The 23,441-nt window shown below is 38.3% G+C and overlaps 2 protein-coding genes across 2 annotated transcripts; both read right to left on the minus strand.

The window, feature by feature from the left end:
* Positions 1-5,286: 5,286 nt before the first annotated feature.
* LOC128357568 (taste receptor type 1 member 1-like) lies at positions 5,287-8,997 on the minus strand. Its single transcript, XM_053317932.1, has 6 exons — positions 8,822-8,997; positions 8,362-8,668; positions 7,461-8,186; positions 7,073-7,276; positions 6,719-6,839; positions 5,287-6,215 (listed from the first exon to the last, which is right to left on the minus strand). Exons 1-6 carry the CDS (start codon positions 8,995-8,997, stop codon positions 5,287-5,289), a joined length of 2,463 nt encoding a protein of 820 aa, XP_053173907.1.
* Positions 8,998-13,984: 4,987 nt separating this feature from the next.
* Positions 13,985-17,634, minus strand: LOC128356832 (taste receptor type 1 member 1-like). Its single transcript, XM_053316986.1, has 6 exons — positions 17,453-17,634; positions 16,972-17,260; positions 16,141-16,866; positions 15,317-15,523; positions 15,017-15,137; positions 13,985-14,913 (listed from the first exon to the last, which is right to left on the minus strand). The coding sequence occupies exons 1-6, from the start codon at positions 17,632-17,634 to the stop codon at positions 13,985-13,987; spliced, it is 2,454 nt and encodes an 817-aa protein (XP_053172961.1).
* Between the last annotated feature and the right edge of the window lie 5,807 nt (positions 17,635-23,441).

The raw sequence follows: 23,441 nt of genomic DNA on the forward strand, positions 1-23,441 counted from the left end.
CAACAACTGTTGAACAGAGAGGAAAACACACGTTCAATTTTCATATGTTTTTAATGAATCATTCTTACTGTTAAATAATTAGAAAATATATGAATTAGTGCAGGATTTAGGTGGATTATCACTGAATGGCCTGACACATAAAATACAGCACCAGCCAAAAGTTTCGACACACCTTCCCATTCCCTTGAATGAGAATGTGTCCAACCTTTTGATTGGTTTTGTATGTTAAATCAATAATTAATGTACAACAAAATGTATATTGATAATGTAACACCACGAGCACATATTTACAGACATAGGGCCTTGCAAAGAAGATTTGTTCTCCACAATGTGAAATATGTTTTTATCATGGCATTGTTGCCTAGAAAGGCCAGAAAGGTCTAGCAAGAATACGTATAAAACTATAAATTAATCTTAAATTAGCTTGCTAAAACTGGATACATAAAGCTCAGAGTGAAACCATCATGGTTAGTATACATCAATTTTTTAATGCAACCTGCACAATTGAGCAGTATCATCAAACATAATTTATCTAATCTTGATTGTTGTCACAATCAGAGCAAGACAACATTTCATATTATTGAATTACTTAATGTTTAAGTACTTTTAAAGACTAGGATGTGTTTTAATCTCTAAAATAACTGCTTCTTACTTGTTTCACTATATAAAAAAAAAGATTCTTGTTTTTGAGAAGCCAAATTTAATGCAAGTCTTCAGAAGCCCTGAAGCTCATCAGCTCCTCTGTCAGTAGAAACATACATTTACTGGAGGATCCTACTGGCTAATTGTTTTGGTTTAATTTTAACTGAGACCTTGGAAGTACTGCTTTGTGTTTTTGTTGGATGGAAAATAATGATGTAACATTTTTGGAGGAAACACCACACTAGAAAGGAGTAGAGACTGGAGAGTACTGCCACAGTGTTGAGAGTTTGGATGTACTTTCCATGGTAAATTATAGACTCAGTGGCAAAGATGATCCAGGTGAAGATCAGTCATGAGTCATTTAATTAATTCTGATAATGTAGTATTTAACTGGATTGGGAAATGTCCAATGGTTCAAAGGCTACTAAACAAAATACCTTTGAACGTTTCTAAATAATGTAATCTTGAAAAGGTATCTACCCAAATATGTAAGGCTCACGTGGAGCAGTCAATGGCTTTGGTCTGTAATGATAAATACATGTTAAAAAGTTCACCTATCAAATAATCTCCTTCCAGGTGGAACTATGAGGCTGGGACAGTAGACACAGATAAAACTAGAAAATGTTTCATTGTTGTAGTTACTGTTTCCCAATCTGATGTGAACTCTGATAGGATAGGCTTCTACCTTTATGTTGGTAGACTCTGTGGTGGTTAAGCCTCAGTGATCAATTCCATGCACTTGTGTATGCATGATGCATCCTAAATATATACAGTATGCAAAAGCATCTAAACTGCAGCTGCCTGTGGTGCACACACACACACACACACACACACACACACACACACACACACACACACACACACACACACACACACACACACACACACACACACACACACAAAAACAAAACATTACATTCCTTCTTTTAGCCAAAATGCCAAATACACTCATGCTTTAAAGTTTACCAATCACAGGGTGTAATGCTGTTCAGCTGACCACGATACACTAAAGCATCAAATTTGAAAATCCAACAAGTATGGCTTTTTAAATACAGTCACCAACTCTGGCAGGTAGGTAGTTGAATACATTCTCTTCCTTCCACCCTCAAAAGGCTGTTGTTTCATATATGATTATATGATGAATATACGATCATTTCTTATACACAACTTTTATGATGATTACAAAAACTTGATGTTTCAATCAATGTGTGTCAAGCCAAACCTTTATTTTTATAACCTTTTATTTGTATCCTTCTTTTGAAAAGTGAGTTATTTGCGGGACATTTTTTATTGCAGCCACTTCAGTTTCATCATTTTCTTGATGTTTTTTTCTTTCTTTTGGAAGCCCTGCTGAGTTTTGGTAAATGCTGGGCCAACACTGTCCATTTTCCACTAGTTGATAATTTTTTCCAACCATTCGTTGATATAGCCTAACTACAGTGTATTGTGGCCTCCTAACCAATCATCAGCCATCAAATTTGGCAAATAAAATATTTAGTCAAGAGACTTAATGTTCTTTTTTTCAGTGACAGTGACCATAATTATGAACAAAGGGGGAATGGGTCACACCTTGTGTGGTATTTCTGTGGAATCCTACAGAAAAAAGCACACCTTTCTGTGCATGGTTCCCTGGATCCATTGTTCATATGGTAAATCTGGTCATGAAAATACATACAAATGAAATTAATTAAAACCAATATCTTCCTGCTGAAAGGCCACCTCCTCTTCCAAATGATCCTTGCATGATTTAACATTGGACCACACAGGTCATTTGAATGAGGATAATTTGCAAACACTCATCAGATGAAAAGTGATAAATGGGTATGACCTTCATCAGAATTTGAATTCAGGCAATTAAGCAAAAAGGAAGGGAAGAACTCTTTGTTCTGCTTCGTAGGAAGGGATAATAGAATAAAGAGATTAATGAAAAAAAGATGAATCAGCTATGAGATTTAATCATAGCTCAGCAATGAAACAGAAATGTCCAAATGAAAAGCATAGTATTTCATGTTGTCTTTTTAGAAAAAACAGAATTTATCCACAACTGACATTGGTCTGAGAAGTTTTCACAATCACCCTATCTATTAATTTGGGATAAGTAAACAGTTCTTGCTCAAAATACAGATGCAGATTGTACACTATGGGTTTGGTGTGGGTATTTTTAATAATTCAGTATTCTCTGTGTGTTCAGACAATCTGCTTAAATCTGATATTTTGTTCCTTAGAGGACGATGATAGTCTGGAAGAAGAAGACAGTTGTTAGAAAAATATTGCTATTATTATAAGTCTGTTACACTTAAGAAAGCACAGCCTGAATATGAAGTGACTGTGTGACCTCTGTATGAACTCCCGCTTATCAGGACTGGAAAAGTACCGAAATGTACTTTTCGTAACAGAACCAACTGGTGTTTCCTGTTATTTAATATCATATGACTGCATCTAGATACTATGTCATAAATTATAGTAGCATTGTATTATCAAAGGGACGCCTGTCACAGCTTCATGTATTAACTCTGTACCGCTGTATATGACTTGTCTCCTTGCTGCAAGACGAATAAACATCAGAACTCTGGCGACTCTGTGCCTCTTTGAGAGAATTTTCGTATTTGTGTTTGCTGTGTAATGCTATAGAAAGTAGAAATGAGACAGAGAAAGTTTTCAGTTTTGTTTTCTGTTGTTTCTTTGACTGGGAACTGTTTGTGAGAGTTAGAAAAATTGAAATTCTGTAGATTTTGTAAATATGCAAATTAGCCAGTTACATAGCGGAAACATGGGAAAGAGGAAAGAAGCCCTTGATCAGGAAAAACTGTAGGCTTGTAGCGGTTATTTACAGTGTACAATTCATTTTGAATTTTTCCACAAGGAAGGGATTTCTTTGCTAACAGTAGGCTATGGATAGAAGAAATGATTCCAGCAACTAATATTCTTTTCATCATACAGATGCATGTCAGTATTGTTTTAAGATAGGGTCATAATCTTTTGAAGTCTATCTTTTTTGTCATACAAGTATATTTAAGATGTGCCTTTAGCCTAGTCTGTAGACAGCATCATAGTGAAAGTGGTGCCACCATGTGGTGGGATCAGTGTAACAGCAACTTCACAAAAAAGTCCCTTTTTATATCTTTATTAAATCACTTATATAATTGCAGTAAATGGTGAATTTGTACATTACAAAAGAGGAAACAAAATTATTTAAAGGCAAACCATAACAGTTAATTTGTAGACCCTCTTCAGTAACACCTCCACAATTAAGCAATATCATAAAAAATACTCATTTAATGAGTGATTACAGTCAGAGCAGAGAACATTTCCCACTGTTGACCTAACATCTTATTCATAGGCGTCTACTAATTTTAACTGCTGCTAACTTTTTAGGAATCTGTCTCTGAAATTTCAAAAAGTGTGCTTTCATGTTGGACTGTTTCTAAATGTTTATTGTTTAAGCTCATTTCAAAATGCATTTCATTTTGATATGTACCTTAATAAAAGTAAAACACACACAAAAAAGATGAATTTACAACCCTTAGCAGAAAAAGACAAGCTGTTTTTTTTCATGGGGGGGCCAACATACTAAGATGGGAGGATCTGAGGGGTCTGTTGGTGTAGTAAGGGGTGAGAAGTTCTATAGGTAGGGACAAAACAATGTAGGGATTTATAGATGATTAGGATAATTTTGAATGTTATCCTGTAATGAACGGGGAGCCAGCGTAAGGATGAAAGGAAGGGGGTGATGTGGTCTCATTTCTTGGACCTTGTTAATAACCAGGTAGGAGCGTTCTGGATTAGTTATAGATGGGAAATGGTATCTTGAGAGATGCCTAGGTAGAGAAAGTTACAGTAGTACAGTCTGGATGATATTAGTGCATGAATTACTCTTTCTAGGTCGGAGGGTGAAAGGAAATGCCTGATTTTGGAGATGGTTCCGAGTTGGAAGAAGCTGGGCCTGACAGCGGAGTTTACCTGTTTGTTGAAGTTTAGATCAATACGACACCTAGATTCTTGCCATGTGGTCTGATGTAGGCAGAAAGGTGATTGAGGTTCTGGGCAATGACAGTGGTATAATGCAGGTGGCCAATATGATTTCTGTCTTGTCCTCCGTTAACTGAAGGAAGTTATGAGTCATCCAGTCTTTGATGTCATAGAGACAATTTTCTAGTTGAGTTACATCAGCTAGGTTTTGTGAATTAAGGGGTAGGTAGATTTGAGAAAAATTTCTGTAGCAGTGAATAGAGATGCTATGACTTTGTATGATTCTCCCTAATGAGAGCATGTAATGGGAGTTGTCACGCAACACATGGTCATTTTTACATCTTTAAAATGTGAAGCTTTGCATAGTGGAATTGTGAGCAGAAAGTACATGCTTTGGACACTACTTTCTTCGTTCAGTTGTGAAATTTTTTAGGGCACTATCTAGTGGATATGTGCCGCTATCTAGTGGATATATATATACACATTCAGCATCTCACATAAAATGACAGAGGGTAAATGTAGAGCACCATATAGTAAATAGGGAGTTGTTTCAGACACAGCCATAGAGACAAATATACAGTACTCTAAAAGGCCACATTTTTAGAACTGCAAGTATTGAGAAGCCCCAAAGCACATCAGCTCCTCTGTCAGTAGAGACAAATTTACTGGAGACTGCTACTGGCTAATTGTTTTGGTGTAATTCTGAATGAGACCTTGGAAGTACTGCTGTGTATTTCTTTGGGGTTGAAAAATGATGATGTAACATTTTGGGAGGAAATACCACACCAGAAAGGAGTAGAGACTGGAGAGTACTGCCAGTGCACTAATACTTTGGATGTACTTTCCATGGTAAAGTATAGCTACAGTGGCAAAGATGATCCAGGTGAGCATCACCAAGAGTAGACAGAAGGTTATCGCTTTGGCTTCATTGTAATTTTTTGGGAGGTCTTTTCCCATGTAGGAGAAGATGAAACAAAGGGAGCCCAAAAGTGCAAGTAAACTCACAGAGGCAGAGAATGTAAAGAGATTGATGTCACAGCCAAGTATGATTTTGTCTGGATACCAAAATGTGTCATTGTTGGGCTTGGGGGGGGCAATAGAATAGCCAATGAGAATAAAGAATGCCTGAGCAATAAACACCACTGTGATGACCAGCCATTGTCCATGATATTTCATCCACCAGCTGTGGAGCTTGGGGAACTTGGCAGCTATTTTGAAAATGCAAACAATTTGAAAAGAGCGCACTACAAAACATACGAGACAGACAGCATAGAACAAAACAAATGGTAGGAACCTTAGGATACAAAAGGGAACGGTTGGCTTACCAAAGAAAAAGAATACACTAACACTACACAGACTGATGCAGCCTAAAATAAGGAAGCACATTGGTCCCCCGGCAGATCTGACCACAGGTGTGTTGTAGTTGATGGCAAAGAGAACAGACGTGGCAAGTGCGAGGCCCACCAGGGTGCAACCCCCAATCATGATCAGTATAGCCCCATTGTCTGTGAATGGGACGTACTCCACTACCCGCAGATGACATGTAGTACTTCCTGGTGTGGACCACTCTGTCTCCTTACATTTGAAGCAATTGTAGGGATCCTCTGTTTTACATGAGAGAGAGAATGACTGTCAATAAAGTTAAGGTTGAATTTTGCTTCGACAGCTGACGAAGTAGTGTCAACACCTTCATCCATTATACTGTTTGTTCTCCTACAACTGAGAAAGCCTTGGTGTACATGTCATTTTAGATACTGTCTGAGTTTTTACATCATGGCAGACATGTTTTTGTTGTTCATATTAATAACTATCCTAAAGGTATACTGTAATAATGATCACATGACAGGAATGTTTCACATGATGAAAGGAAATAGGGCATGTGATGAAGAGGACTATAGATTAGATTCGATTATGGATAGATAACTAGATTATAAATGGCATTTTCAGTGGTCACAGAATAAACTGAAACCTATAAATCTCCCTCCAAATAAGTTTAAAGGCCTGTTTAAAATTATGGAAAAAAAGCTTAACAAAAGTCTAAAGTTAGCATCCATAACAGCCAGAATGACAGCAGGGCTTTTACTCATTTCCATCCTTTAATGCATACCTGTTTTGTTGATGTAATTTCCATTTGGACATATTTCACAAGTGAAGCAGCATTTGTGGATTCCATTTTGCCTTTTTGCATATCCTACATGGCATTCTGGGGAACATAGTGCAGTGGGCACCTGTGCAAGACAATTATTTGACAGCAAAGAAATGTAAGTGATGCAAAGAGAATAATGCTTAGGTTTGAGGCTGGAGGAAGGAAGTGTCAGTCACTAAAGTATGTACATCTTATAAAAATGCAGGTTTTATAAAAGGTAAACATCCTAAAATGTTTTATCTTTATATACCATATAATGTCCTGATACACAGTACTACATCATACTATAAATAATTAGGGAAAATAAAAACTTACTTTGTTATCGTACCACTGAATTTTGGTGCTGTTGATGATAAAATGGCCTGCTGGATGAGATTTGGAAAAGCCAATCTCCTCTGCATCATCACTTTGGTTCCAGTAAACTATGGAATAGGATCCATACATGGGGTCACCATTCTTATCAAATTGAATACTCCGGTTTAAAAGTGTAAAGTTGGACTTCTTCAGCTCTGCTAGAACCTGGTGGGCACCAAAAGTTAAGATGGGTATTACCTTGTTTGATTGAACAATAGATGGTTGAGATTATGTATAAATTGATTAAAACATTTTTGAGGAAGGAGGAACTGCAGTTGTATGTGACTATTTTAGGTTCGGACACCATACATCATAGTAATAAATTATCTAATTATGTAAGTGTACTTACCATGTATGGGTAGACTGTAATATTGCCATTACATCTTCCAGCTCCACATTGTAAGACATTGTGTAAGGCATGAGCGATGGCATACACAGCAGAATAAACAGGAAAAGAGAAAGATGGGTCTATGGCATTGACTTCTTCTGGACTCAAGGTACTGCAGTTGCAAACCTGATTACAAAATGTCTGTTGTTCTGCATTTTCACATTGAGTCTGGCTTCTAGAGGAAAATATATAATCACTGAAACCAGGTATTGTCACTACTGGCTGAGAAACCCCGAGTACTGTTCCGATATTTTTGATTCCTTTCTTTTTTTGCAGCTTCTTATTTAAAGACCAAGTATCCCCTGCTATCCACACCTTGTTTGTGACATTTAGTTCTATTGCTGACTCAATGAGAGCTTCAGAAGTCATTTCAGGAGCAAACACAACAATGATATGTACCCCCCATTCTTCTATCCGTTTGAATATTCGGGAGTAATTTATATTGTGGTTGAGCTCTTCAGTGTATGCCAGACAGATCTCAGTATCAATGATTCTCTTTTTAAACAATTCCAGGCTATCTGCCCCAAAATCATTGTCACTGCTAAGGAAAGCAACCCAGCGCCATTTGAAATGCAGTATGATGTTAACAATCACTGCTATTATATCTTTATTGGAATGCACTGTTCGCAGAAAAGAAGGGTATTTCTCTTTTTCTGAAAGGGCAGAAGTAGCAGCTCCATAACTGACCTGTCAAAAGAGAAAAGAGAAACTGTCATGATTTTCAGTGACAATCAACTCTCAAATGTCATGTTAAAAGTGTTTGTTGAGAAGTTTAAAATAGCTATAAACTTATATTGAAGTAACTTTTTTATTACATGGTTTGTCTCAAAACAACAGGTGATAACATAATTTGAAAATTTACCATAGGAATAAGATCCACCATGAAGAGTGGGGCTACTGTCAGAGATTCAGTGCTTGAAAATGGGCCGACCACTGCTATCACTTTGGGCACTGTAGACAGATTCCTATGTGTGTTACCCCAAGGTTGGATCAAGCCGTTGACTGAGATGAGTTTTAAAATACCTGGGAAATTCTGTGTATCTGAGCAGCGGTCAAATATCTCATAGCCTAGAGATACATTTGGCAGAAGTTTGGTAGAGTTATTGATTTCCTCCACAGTGAATCTCATCAACTGAAACCTCCGATAACTTGACAGAATGAAGGGTTGACTGTAGACACAGAAAAGACAGAAGAAGAGTAACCAAAATTACCAAACTATAATTGTTTGAGACAAAGCTCCTCACTTTTGAAAGATCAATATAAAATGTTACAGTAGGAATTTGTCATTAGTTTCAACATGAGAGGTATCTGCCCAGACTCACCTGGAGCAGTCAATGTCTTCCGGTCTGTCATGATAAACAGGGCCACCGGCGTGATGAATATCAAAAAGTCCACCTATCAAATAATCTCCTTCCAGTTGGAACTCTGAAGCTTGGACAGTACATTGTGTCAAGCTGTGGAGAAAAGATCCCAGTAGATACAGAGAGGCAACAATCATTGTTGTAGTTTCTGTTTGCCAATCTGATGTGAACTCTGATTAGCCTCTGCCTTTAATAAGTAATTTGATGCTTGTGGCTATGGCGAACCCCCGGTGATCATTTCCATGCACCTGGGAATGCATGACTTGAGATGTCATGAAGACATATGTGTAGAGAGTTGGGGAAGAATTCACAAATCAGTATGCAAAAAGCACTTAAACTGCTGCCACACAGACTGCCTGTGATGGCTGCACCCAAAGTTTACCATCACAGGGTGTAATGCTGTCCAATTGACCACAATAGATTAAGGCAGTGATCCTCACTATTTTTTTCACAAGAGCCACATTGGCAGGGCAAAATGAAGGGGAGAGCCACTTTTACGACAACATACCAAGTCACCTTTGCAAATGTGCATTTCTACATATAAATTGGACACAAAAAAGAAACAACACAGCCAATACATTTTCAATTAAGACCATATTTACCTTAATACTGGGATGGGCAGAAGCTGGCATGCATGTCCTTGACTTTCTTCATGTTGTATTTGTAGTTTGTTGTTGCAATCACAGTGAGGCATTCAAGAAGAACATGGGTCAGTCGGTTTCTCTGTTTCCTCTTGATAATGTTCATGGTTGAAAATGTTGACTCACAGGTGTATGTGCTCATGAAGAAAGACATCACTTTCTGTGCAAGTGATTTCAAGGTGGGAAAGTCTGCTTCTTTCTGAGTTCACTGCCAGGCGGAGAACTTTCATTGAATTTTAGATGCAGCATTTTGAAATGGAAATTTTACAAGTTCACTTTGAGCAAATTCAGCAACTATGATGCCTATTTAGTTTACAACAACAATGTTATGTAATATTCAGGATATTGTTTAAAGAAAATGTTGAAATGGGAATATGCTTTCATAATTAGCAGCCCCTCCCACAACTCTATCCAGTCTGTTTGCAATGTTGTCACCTCCTTTCTTTGACCGGGTGGTAAAGTAAAGTATTTGGGAAAAGTTGGCAGATTTAATTCTCATGGGAGAATGATGACTCAGGCCATAGGGTTAAAAAGGCAAAATGCATCACTGAGCCTCACTGACTACAAACCAATTGTAGGCAGATAATAGACAAAGGCAATATTTCCAGACTAATTTGATCCATGCAAGACATGGCAAATTTATTTGTGTTGCACATTAAATTCACAAAGGGAATTTAAAGTGCTTTACATAATGCATCAAAACAAAGAAAAACTGAAAAAACAGCATAACACATTAAAATGCTCCTGAAAATAATAGAAATGTGTCAACATGGCTGGGATGAACATCCTTAAATAAGCATAAGATGCTAATGTTAAAAAATTCTAAAAAAGTCTTGCCACTCTCCTCTTGCTGTGACTGATGCAGTTTAAACTGTTTTATTTTATCCAGTTATAAGGAAACCATGAGTTAGTTAGTTATCTCCATGACAATAGGGTAATTACCACAAAAACAATAAAATATTATTTTCTTAAGAAAACAAAATTTCAAATCAGCCTTCATCATTTTATGAAAGGACTACCGCAAAAACTTCCAGACACAAGTTTTAATTTTGTCCCCATTGACATGTATAGTGGACAGAGGATGTGATGGTGGGCTGGACAGTTTATTAAGGGGGCATCTGAATCAAAGCTTTGGGATAAGAGGACACAAAATGAAGCATAAACATGTTAAAGTCAGTCAGACTGTCAGTGGTAGAACACTGCCGCCTTGATGGTTATAATGCAAACAATTAGAATTGTTTTAATACATATGTTTTATGATTGCTAACAGTTTAAAGCTGTAAACCAATAACAAGTTTCAAAGGTCTAATAAAGTTTTTATATTGTATGAAGATTCGATGTGAGATGAGGTTGCAGGATGGGATGGGGTCACAAGCAAATACACACAAATTTATTCATTCATTCAGTCATTCAACCAGGTGTCTCTGGTTTATGCTGAAATGCTACATCCTCTTACAAATGAGCTGTGCACGGTTGAACGTTTGGCCACACAGGTCATTTGAAATAATTTGCAATCACTCTGCAGATGACAGGGAAAGGTGGCTAGGCCATGAGCTGGATGTTCACCAGAGTTTGAACCCAGGAAACCTCTTTGTGAAAGGCAGAATTCCATATTCTACTTGGCACGATGGATGGGCTCTCATCCGCAGGGGATCTACAGTATTGTTGTGGTTAATTAAAAGTAGTGTAAGTAAAAAGATTTCTGGAAGCTGCATGGTGGGTACATTTTTTGGCACTAAGCTGTCATTGATGTTTACACTTTACCTGCAAACGATCACTTGTTAATCAGTAGTATGGCCAGTACTTTATTTTCTTGGATGCTATGATGCATTTTGATTGTCTATGGTACAATGCAGACAAATGTGGCCCTGATGCTCATCTTTTGATTTAAATATCCTAACACCTATATTGCTTGACTGAATTCCATTAAAACAAACCTTTTTATTACATGATTGCTTGCTGTGTTGATAACAAGAATCTTTAATATGTTGTTTAAAAAAAAGGAAAAATCAACAATGACTAGTTTATGTGGTTTAATTAAGTTTTACTTTATGCTTGGGATCCGAAGTTTGTAGCCTCAGACATAAAAGAACAATACAAAGTCAGATCATTGCCACAATATAAAAAAACACTGCCACATGTCTGCATCAATCATGTTATATAATTGATGATAACCTTTTTTGTTTTTTTAACAAGTTGGTAGTCTAGTCTGGATTTGACAAGTCTATGTGGAAATCTTTTTTGCGATGTTTAACACTTTCTCATAAGTAGTAGTGGTGAAAAAACAGAGAATGAGCTGCTAAATATCATTATTTATGTTTCTCTCTGTTCTAAGCAGTTCGACTGTGTCAGTAATCAAAACAAACAGTGCATCAGAGGTCATGGTCAGTATTCAAAGTGACCAATCAAAGAAGTGGACTGTCTATTCCAACTCCGCCTCCAAAGTCTCAAAAGTCAACTTAATTGAGCGAGATACTATTCTGTGCACTCATATATCACATCAGGTTTTTATGTGTGCAGGTTTTTAGACTAATTAAACGCCATATATGGCAACTTAAAAAAAATAGATAAAGAAAAAACACACACAAGTTCCATTTTATGTTTTTATTAAAGCACATCTATTGTTATATAGTTGCAACACATGCACACGTAGACTACAAAATGTAAATTAGTACAGGGTTTAAAAGAATGAACTTGGATTATCTTTGATTGATCTGAGACGTTAATTTAACCTAATCAGATTTTAAAGTGTAGTGTAGCCTGAATTTAACAGTAGTGTAAAATGTAATCCTTGTTTCACCATGATTCTCTTGGATTTAGTTATTCAAGGTACAATTTATCAAAGCAATTCTTTCTGAAGTATGCAGTTGGTAGTACTCATGAACTGATGATTAGTTCAGTATTTTAGAAGTTATAGGTTTGGAAGTAATTGTGTAGGCTTCTTTTCCTCACTGCATTTTTTTTCACATGCAGAGTGTGGATAAAATACTGGTATAACAAGGCCAGAAAGGTCTTGCATGAATGGATGTTAAATTGTGCAATGTCTTGACAACAACTGGATGGATTTCCATTCAATTTTGTACAGATACTTCTGGTGCCTAGAGGATGAATCCTGATAGGACAAGGTTTTCACTTATCCAGTAGAATATCTCAACAATTGCTTAATGGATTGGTACAAAGTTTTCTACAGATATTCATGAATACCCAAGGAAGTATTTAGATTATGGAATCACTATCTTTTCATCTAGTGCCACCATGAGGTCCACATTTTTGTACAATGTCTCTACAACTATTAGATGGATTAACATGAAATTGAGTTTATATTTTTGTATAATCTGAATGACAAATAAAATCCATCTTATTTTATCTTATGTTAACATCAAGATTAATTTTAATCACTTTGGTGATCTTGTACAACTTATCATTATTATGTGTAAATTGCTTATTAAAGTAATGACATTCCTATCAACCTCAGTTTTACTTTGTGTGTAGTGTTAATTGCCACGGTACCACGCTAAGAAGCTAAACAATGATAGTATTCTTATCAAAATTCTTACCTGGTTAACATCAGAGTGTATGCATTGTCATCAATGCTAACTGATGTTAGCATTTGGTACAAAGCACCACTGAAACCAGTGGTGATAAAACTGTCTTTAAAACTTATCTTTCTGGGAATAAATATGTTGCATTCAGACCTGAACTGTTCTCTTGGTGTAGGCCACACATGCCCTCACCCACTTGTCCAGAATATGTTGAAGGATGACCCATCTGACCATATCACTTTTGTCCACATCTCTATAGACCAGTGCCTATGATCACACTACTGAATTCTCAAATGTGCATTCATCTTTGTAATCAGGGATTTATACACTGCCACCCTATTATAATATCCTTCTCAATGTAATTGTCGACAGACTGTTCTTGCTGACAGTCTGATCATGTCCTGTGATGACATTCTCAGTCACCTGAGGAAGAGTTGCTCTTCTGTTTTTCCTTACATGTCACACTAATGCAGAAGCATCATGGCCAACAAGTGTGCGTTGTTGACTATTTCTGATCCTATTTACTGATGTATTTCCCATAGATCTAAATGCAGATGTCACTTTAGTCACTGTCAGTCTTTGTGATTGAAGTTCCTGCCATCCATGCCCAAATATTCAACCACCTTTAAGTCACTTAGATCTTATCTTCTTGCTATTGTGATACAAAATTTCTAAACACAATTATTCAGGTTTCTCCTTTAATATGTCTCCCGTCTGTATTCACTGGAGGCTGCTACTGGCTAATTGTGTTGGTATAAGTCTGATATATCAGTCAGGGTAAATGTAGTGCACGATATAGTAAATAGGGAGTTGTTACAGACACAGCCATAGAGACAAACTGTACTCTAAAAGGCCAAATCAAATTTTTAGAACTATAAGTATTGAGAAGCCCAGAGGCAAATCAGCTCCTCTGTCAGTAGAGACAAATTTACTGGAGGCTGCTACTGGCTAATTGTTTTGGTGTAATTCTGAATGAGACCTTGGAAGTACTGCTGTGTGTTTCTTTGGGGTTGAAAAATGATGATGTAACATTTTGGGAGGAAATACCACAACATAAAGGAGTAAAGACTGGAGAGTACTGCAAACGCGTTAACAGTATGGATGTACGGTCCATGGTAAAGTATAGCTGCAGTGGCATAGATGATCCAAGTGAGGATCAGCAGAAGCAGACAGAAGGTTATCGCTTTGGCCTCATTGTAATTTTTTGGGAGGTCTTTTCCCATGTAGGAGAAGATGAAACAAAGGGCAGACAAAAATGCAAGTAAAATCACAGAACCAGAGAATGCCGAGAGATTGGTGTCACAGCCAAGTATGATTTTGTCTGGATACCAAAATGTGTCATTGTAGGGCTTGGGGATTTCTTGAGAAAACCCAATAAAAATAAAGAGTGCCTGAGAAACAAATGCCACTGTGATGACCAGCCATTGTCCATGATATTTCATCCACCAGCTGTGGAGCTTGGGGAACTTGGCAGCCATTTTGAAAATGCAAACAATTTGAAAAGAACGCACTACAAAACATGCGAGACAGACAGCATAGAACAAAAAAAATGGTAGGAACCTTAGGATACAAAAGGGAATGGTTGGCTTACCAAAGAAAAAGAATACACTAACATTACACAGACTGATGCAGCCTAAAATAAGGAAGCACATTGGTCCCCCGGCAGATCTGACCACAGGTGTGTTGTAGTTGATGGCAAAGAGAACAGACGTGGCTAGTGCGAGGCCCACCAGGATGCAGACCCCAATCATAATCAGTATAGCCCCTCGGTCTGTGAATGGGACATACTCCACCACCCGCAGATGACATGAAGTACTTCCTGGTGTGGACCACTCTGTCTCCTTACATTTGATGCAATTGTAGGCATCTTCTGTTTTACAATAAGACAGACAGAATATAAATCGATAAAATATAAACTAGTTGTTTACAGTAATATATGCCTGAGGTAATTGTAACAACCTTCCACAAATTACCTGTACTGTTGATGTAAGTTCCCTTTGGACATATTTCACAAGTGAAGCAACATTTGTGGATTCCATTTTGCGTTTTTGCATATCCCACACGACAATCTGGGGAACATAGTGAAGTGGGCACCTGTACAAAACAATTACATAGCAGCAAATCAGATTTTGTAAATGGTGTACAACACTAAATATCATGACATCCCTGCAAATTACACCACTGGTTGATGTTCCTGAAATTGTGTTTTTTCCTCTATCACAGCTATTACTAAACAAATCAACACACAAACTCTTGGGAAAAAAAGAACTTACTGCTCCCTTTGTGAACCATTGAATTTTGCTGGTGTTGATGAAGAAATCAAAGGATGGGTAAAATTTAGTGAAGCCAATCTCCTCTGCATCACCACTGTGGTTCCAAAAAATTATAGGATGGAATCCAAATTTGGGGTCACCATTCTTATCAAACTGAATATTCTCATGTAAAAGTGGAAAGTTTGACTTCTTCAGCTCTGCTAGGACCTGATGTGGGAACACAAATTTCAGAGGATTGTTACTTTTTTGGATTTACAAGTATGGAGATCAGAGATATTGATTAAATACAGTTTTAAAAATATTCTGAAACTGCAGTGCGATGCTCCGCTTTTGTGTGCTCATCCAGTGTCTCTTTTTCCTGTATTATAAAGTGCTTTGTTAGATTGTATAAACTAACTACTGAAGGCAGAAATTAGACACATTTGCACCCTGTACAGGGAGCTCCCAATAAATTTAATTTAATTTAGTGTTATTTCAACATCACAGAGATTTAATGTGGCTGAGAGATCTCTCAAGCCTTGACAACACAAGACATGACATGATTGATTTGACACCGAGTTGTTGCTCTATTAAAATGATCCTATTACAAGCCATCATAATGTGTGGATCTGTTATTTAAGGTTTGGAAGGTAAAAATCAGTCTTGATTGTATTCTGAAGAATCTATACAGGCTTTATTTACATCTCTGTTATATGATAACAGATCAGACCAGTAATAGAGTCACTTTCAAAGGTCTATAAGCTAATGTTTTAAATAAATGGCGAAGAGTGAGATAGTTAGAAAAAAATAGACATACTATCTAATTATTGGTATAAGTTACTTACCATGTATGGGTAGACTGTAATATTGCCATTACATCTTCCAGCTCCACATTGCAAGACATTGTGTAAGGCATGAGCGATGGCATACACAGCAGAATAAACAGAAAAAGAGAAAGATGGGTCTGCAGCAATTACATCTTCTGGATTCAGGCTGCTGCAGTCACAAATCTGATTACAAAACCTCTCTTGTTCTGCATTTTCACACTGAGTCTGGTTTTTAGAAGAAAACATAAAATCCCTGAATCCAGGTATTGTCATTATTGGCTCAGCAACCCCAAGTACAGTTCCGATGTTTTTGATTCCTTTATTTTTTGGGAGCTTCTTGTTTAATGACCACGCATCATCTGCTATCCACACCTTGTTTGTGACATTAAGTTCTATTGCTGACTCAATGAGAGCTTCGGCAGACCATTCAGGAGCAAAAACAATTATGACATGTGCCCTCTGTGCTTCTATCTGTTTAAAAGTCAGGGCATAATTTGTATCATCGTTGAGGCCTGTGGTGTATGCAAGACAGACCTCAGTATCCGTAATCCTCTTCATGAACAATTCCAAGGCATCATTGCCGTAATCATTATCAATATGAAGGAATGCAACCCAGTGCCATTTGAAGTGTTGCAGAATTTTAACAACTACTTCTATAATGTCTTTATTGGGAAGTGCTGTCCGCAGGAAAGAGGGAAATTTCACTTTTTCTGAAAGGGCAGAGACACCAGCTCCATAACTGACCTATTAAAAGAGTAACAGAGAAAATGTCATAATTTTCAGTGACAATAAATTCTCAAATGTCAATGTAGTTTTAATTAGAACAAAATAATATAAAACTGTTTTCACCATAGGAATGAGATCCACCATGAGGAGTGGGGCTATAGTCATGGATTCAGGGCTTGTGAAAGGGCCGACCACTGATATAACTTTGGACAGATTCTTGGGTGAGTGTTGGATCAAGCTGTTGATTGAGATGAGGTTTAAAATACCTGGAAAATTCTGTGTTTCTGAGCAGTGGTCAAATATCTCATAGCCTAGAGATACATTTGGCAGAAGTTTGGTAGAGTTATTGATTTCCTCCACAGTGAATCTCATCAACTGAAATTTTCGGTAATTTGACAGAATGAATGGTTGACTGTAGACAGAGAAAAAAAAACAAAATGTAAGAATTAATTTTGTTTTACCAGTCCTACCACATTTTATGAAGGCTCAGGTAACAGTTTTCAGACAGATATGGATATTTAAAAAGGGATTTCATGGGTCAAGGAGTAAGGTCCATAATGTGGACGGTAATGTAGAAGTTAGCAAGATTTATTATTAGACTCACCTGGAGCAGTCGATGGCTTCTGGTCTGTAGTGATAAATAGGACTACTGACTTGATGAACATTAAAAAGTCCACCTATCAAATAATCTCCTTCCAGGTGGAACTCTGAGCCTGGGACAATGCATTGAGTCAAGGCATGAAGAAGAGATTCCAGTAGACACAGAGAAACTAGAAAATGTTTCATTGTTGTAGTTACTGTTTCCCAATCTGATGTGAACTCTGATAGGATAAGCTTCTGCCTTTATGTTGACAGACTCTGTGGTGGTTAAGCCTCAGTGATCATTTCCATGCACTTGTGTATGCATGATGCATCATAAATACATGCCTATAAATGGTTGGAGATTTTACAAATCATTATGCAAAAGCATCTAAACTGCTGCTACCTGTGGTGTATACACACACACACAGAGACACACACACACACACACACACACACACACACACACACACACACACACACACAGTATTAACAATATGTGAAAGTATTAACAATATGTGAAAGTAAGTAAGTAAGTTCAATGTTTCTGTCATGGATTCATCTGGCATTGTTAGAAATTAAACAAAACATTACATTCCTTCTTTTAGCCAAAATGCCAAATACACTCATGCTTTCAGAATTTGTGACAAAAATTAAAAATAAGAAATATAATATGGCTCCAATTACCTCTTTTGTCTCTTTCGCTGGCGATTGTTCTCATGTCACTCAGCTGAAATATTAAAGTGTGTTTTTTATGCAGTTGAGTAAATTATAATCCATGAGTAGATGTAATTGAGTCAGATAGTTGTTTGAAAGAAGATCCACACAACCAAGGCCATATTAGACCATTTGTGAATAAGATTGTGTATGTAAATTATCAGCTTGGGTAATCAGAAAGTATGAGTACCTGTAACTTGATGTGGCTCCAATGTTTTCTTCAATCTCTTTCGGTGGCAATCGATCTCACAGCACTCAGCTGAAAAGCAAAAATTTCAAATGCGTTTATCATGCTGTTGAGTAAATTACAATCCATGAGTGTAGTTGCGTCAGATAGTTGTTTGAAATTAGATCCACATAACCAAGAACATGTTAGGCCATGTGTGAATGAGATGGTGTATGTAAATGAGAATTGTTATTGAGTTGCTGTGGGATGAATTAGTTATATAGGTAGGTATGTTATTAGCATGGTAGGTAAGAACGTGAAGCAGCAATATGTTTATGTTTATTTGTATATTAATTGAAATATATATATAGGCATGAAAGGGTTACTCAAAAAGTATGAGTACCTGTAGCCTCAGGCTGCTCCAATGACCTCTACTGTCTCATTCTGTGGCAATTGTCCTCACAGTGCTCTGCTGAAAAGTCAAGACAGTTTTTTAACCCTTAGATGCATAAGTGGGGTCAAAAATGACCCTGAGGGTTGTTATTCTTCAAAATCTCTGAAATTAAAAGTTTTTACACTTCCATATTCCAGGTATTCCTCATAAAACATGTTTGTGACTTGAGGCCATTTGAATTTTTTAAAATGTTTTTATACATTTAAAGAAATTGCAGTTTTTGTGTCACTACCCCAGTTTTCCATAAGTGGGGTCAAAAATGACCCCAAGCATTTCCTATAGAATCATCATATATATATCAATCATATTTGTCAACAAAGTAGACATTAGTTAGCTAACTACAACATAATGTTAGTAGTAATGTTTGTACTCTGTTAGCTAGCTTACTACTGCTAGCTCTGTTAGCTAGTTTACTAAGCTAGTGTAATGTTAGCTGGCTTCAGTGGTGTGCACAAGGGGGGGCAGGGGGGGCGGTCACCCCGCCTCGTGGCCCAATTGTTGAAAAATGCGTGCTAAGGTTCCCTCTTGGGAGCCAAACACGTGCTAAGGTGCCCTCTTGGGAGCCAGAACGCGTGCTAAGGTGCCCTCTTGGGAGCCAAAACGCGTGCTAAGGTGCCCTCTTGGAAGCCAAACACATGCTAAGGTGCCCTCTTGGGAGCCAAACACGTGCTAAGGTGCCCTCTTGGGAGCCAAACGCGTGCTAAGGTGCCCTCTTGGGAGCCAAACGCGTGCTAAGGTGCCCTCTTGGGAGCCAGAATGCGTGCTAAGGTGCCCTCTTGGGAGCCAAACGCGTGCTAAGGTGCCTTGTTGGGAGCCAAACGCGTTCTAGGGTGCCCTCTTGGGAGCCAAACGCGTGCTAAGGTGCCTTCTTGGGAGCCAAACGCGTCCTAGGGTGCCCTCTTGAGAGCCAAACGCGTGCTAAGGTGCCCTCTTGGGAGCCAGAACGCGTGCTAATGTGCCCTCTTGGGAGCCAGAACACGTGCTAAGGTGCCCTCTTGGGAGCCAAACGCGTGCTAGGGTACCCTCCTGGTTGGCAAAACATGCAAAACTGTGCTCTTGGGTGGCAAAAACGTGCGCAAAAGTGCCCTTTTCAGTGGCGAGAACGTGCTGTATGTGCCCTTTTTTTCTTTTTGCCCCTGCCCTTCAAAAAGTGCATGCCACTGGCTGGCTTTACTAAACTAGTGTAATGTTAGCTGGCTTAGTAAGCTAGCAAACATTACACTAGCTCAGTAAACCAGCTGATATTACTGCATTTGTTGTGTAGAGACTCACTATATTCATAATTCCTTGTAATAAAAGCTAACCTGTTAGGTAACCTATTATATTGGTGATTTGTGTGTGTGGGTGTGTGCGCATGTGTGTGTGTGTGTGTGTGTGTGTGTGTGTGTGTGTGTGTTAAAAAAAAGTTAGAAATAAACTTGTTAAATGTAAAATCATTTTTTTGTTGACTCAAATATAATAAATATAATCACCTTTAACCAAAATGAAAGACATTTTTTAAATTCATTGCAAAAACACATTGATTCTAATTGGGGTCATTTTTGACCCCACTCATGGAAGAGTGTAGGTATCGGTCGTTCATGCATCCAAGGGTTAAAATGAGATAATGCATGATGACACACCACTGGCTAACAAAGTCAATATATATTAATAATGAGACTTCCGAAAAATGTTTATATAGGCTATGACACACAGACTAAATTGTAATATAGTGGACACAATGCATGAAAAGGTTAGGAAGTCGTTTTGAACACAAAACGGTCACCTCCTGGTGGCATTTTGATAGGATGCAGCTCTAAGTTACTTCTGCGTTGGCCTCATTTCAGAGGACTGAAACTCCCTGCCTGGTTTTAACCAGTGTTACACCAAAATCTGTGACCGTCAGAAATGGTGACCTGTGGTGTTGTCTCTCTGCTGAAGAAGTTGTTTATAAACCTAAACTTCACCGTAACCTCAGTGGAGACTTTTACCCCTTTTCCACCGAGCTGGAGCCAGTGCTGGTTCGGAGCTATTGCTAGAGTCAGTGCTCAGTTGGTGCTAATCCAAGCACCTCTTACGAACCTGTTGCTTTTCCACCGGCAAGGAGCCACGCGATTACGTCACCATATAACGTAACCAGCGTGCGCCTTTGAAGCACTTCGATGATTCACCAGTGAGAGGCAGCAACATGGTGCAAGGCATCTAGCCTGTCGGAAACGAAGAAGAAGAAGAAAAAGGAGAAGAAAAAGAAGAAGAAGAAGACGACAGCTCTTGCAAAAAAAAAAGATAAAAATAGTACTTTTAATCAACAAATCTTTAACCATCTGTAAATGCCACGCTAGTCAGCTAATGAACGTTAACCCCGCTAGTCTGCTAATAAACCAGCAAAGAGTTGGTGCTTGCTCTGGCACCTGTTCTGAGGCTCCGGGCGAGAGCTTTGGTGGTGGAAAAGCAAATAACCGGTGCTTAGTCAGGCTCTGGCTCAGAACCAGCACCAGCTCCAGCTTGGTGGAAAAGGGGTATTTATAGATATAGTGATTGTTTACTTTGCAGCTTGGCTGTTTAGTGGTAACCAACATGAATGCAGCGTAAAAAATGAAGATCAACAATAATTTTATTTCCAGCATTATCCATTATTGTGTGTGTATGTGTCCGCAGCGCATGTATTTTTGCTAACAACATGATCCCGGACCCTCATTCATAAATCAAAGTTTTTGTTAGTCGAGTTATTATTTAACTGTGGAACAAAAATTATCTTAACCCTGAGACAAAGAGGAACATAATGTGTGAATTCATATCGTGGAAGGATAATTACATGGTTGGAAGGCTGTATGGGTGAGCAGCCAACAAACTGTAGCATTAGCATTAGCTACTGTGTGTATTGTGTTTTGTGGTTTCGTACATGACTTGGGTTAATGTCATGCAGCGTTTGGCGGTATTGCAAGTATTTTCCAACAGTGATTTACTCTTGTTAGGCATGTTGAAAATGTCCTTCACCGTGGATAAATTTCCATTACTGTAACATTACACTGCAGGTATAATTTAGGAGACGGGACCTTTACAGGAATGTCCTCTCACTGTCCTTTCAGCTGTTATGTTTCCGTAGCAGAGTAGGACCCAGATAGGACCCACCGGACTCTGACCATGACGTCACAGAGGCGCCTCGCCGAAAACATAACAAAGAAAACGACAATGAGGAGGTAAACATGGAGGAGCTGAGCTGGTTGCCGCGTTTCTGGTTTGTGTGTTGGTGTACATGACAGTCAACATTATCAACTTTTTTCCAGCAGTGTAGACACTTTCTACTACTGTTCTTCCTCTGCTGGGTTTTTTAAAATGCTGCTTATTTTTGCGCTTTCTGTTGATGCCACATCCCACTTTGAGTATACCCAATCAGCACAGAGTACATTTCACGCCCCACCCAGGAACTTTTCAGGGCCGAATGGAGTACCTACCCTGATGCTAGCCTCCGTAAAAGTTCCGGGAGAGGTTCCTTCGGGGGAGGTGCCTGCAATAGAGACACACACCAACAGCCCGGCCCCGTAAAATTACCCCAATGTTCCTGCAGTGGAAACGGGGCTGAAACTAATCCTCTCCTTTGTTGTGGTCTTTTCCTCCCGTTGTTCACGCCCCTACGTACGCCGTCTCTACGCATATACGTCACAGGCTGAAAAAATAGTCCCAGGCCAGCCTGGAGTCCCAAATAAAAAATATAACTGCAGACTATTTATTTAACATTGAAATAGAAATTGAAGTTGACATGAAATGAAATGTGAAAAAAATGCCATATGCAATGGCTGGCTCCCTAAACCTTGGAGGGGGTTGGCGAAAGGTGAACGGAGAGATGGACAGATGGACGGACAAACATCCTGCTCTCCAATTATAGTAGTAGCATAAGACTAATAGTGCCCTCAAATGGTTTTAGTGAGATTTAAGGAGGAAGTTGTACTTAAAATGGAAGGTTAAGTAAATGACAGCATAACAGTTGCTAGTACTTACTAATGTGTTCTGTTTTGATGGTGCACATTAATTCATTTAATGCAGTCATATCACTCTTGTGGTTTACATTTTTGTCTTTTTTCTTGTATTCCTCTGAAGTTTGAGATTTTGTTCAGTGTTTAAAATGTTTAGTCAATCATGAACTTTACTGAACTAGATTCAAAAAGGAAATGAATGTGTATTGGCAGCTTAGGTGCAGTTCAGTTTCTTTGTTTGTTTCTCCCTTAACTCCTCCATATTAATTGTTAGCACATGACAATGATAACAACAATTCATGAGAAATATATAGGCTAAATCAAATCAAGAACCCAGTAAAATGACATAAGGTTGAACACTGACTTAGGCAAGGTGTCAGTTCTGGTCCTGTTGGATCTCAGTGCTGCGTTTGACACTGTGGATCACAGTATACTGTTGAACAGGTTGGAAACTTGGGCAGGACTCAGCAGAACAGTCCTAGACTGGTTCAGGTCCTACTTAGAAGAGCAGAGTTATTTTGTGACCATTGGAAGTTATGAATCCGATCGAGTGGCTCTGTGGAGTTCCTCAGGGGTCAGTTCTTGGACCCCTACTGTTCAGTTTATATATGCTGCCCTTGGGTCAAATTCTGCAGAAGTGTAATGTAGACTATCACAGTTATGCAGATGGCATGCAGATATACCTAGCACTGTCTCCAGATGACTACAGTCCAATACAGTCATT

Source organism: Scomber japonicus, chromosome 4 (assembly GCF_027409825.1).
Source record: "Scomber japonicus isolate fScoJap1 chromosome 4, fScoJap1.pri, whole genome shotgun sequence".
Taxonomy (NCBI): domain Eukaryota; kingdom Metazoa; phylum Chordata; class Actinopteri; order Scombriformes; family Scombridae; genus Scomber; species Scomber japonicus.

Coding starts and splice junctions, on each gene's coding strand:
- LOC128357568 (XM_053317932.1), bottom strand. CDS start 8,997: ATGATTGTTGCCTCTCTGTATCTACTGGGATCTTTTCTCCACAGCTTG. Junction 8,187..8,361: donor TGGTGGATCTTATTCCTATG/GTAAATTTTCAA, acceptor CTCTTTTGACAG/GTCAGTTATGGAGCTGCTAC. Junction 6,840..7,072: donor TTCAGTGGTACGATAACAAA/GTAAGTTTTTAT, acceptor TGTCTTGCACAG/GTGCCCACTGCACTATGTTC.
- LOC128356832 (XM_053316986.1), bottom strand. CDS start 17,634: ATGAAACATTTTCTAGTTTCTCTGTGTCTACTGGAATCTCTTCTTCAT. Junction 15,524..16,140: donor TTACAGTCTACCCATACATG/GTAAGTAACTTA, acceptor TTCCCACATCAG/GTCCTAGCAGAGCTGAAGAA. Junction 15,138..15,316: donor AATGGTTCACAAAGGGAGCA/GTAAGTTCTTTT, acceptor TGTTTTGTACAG/GTGCCCACTTCACTATGTTC.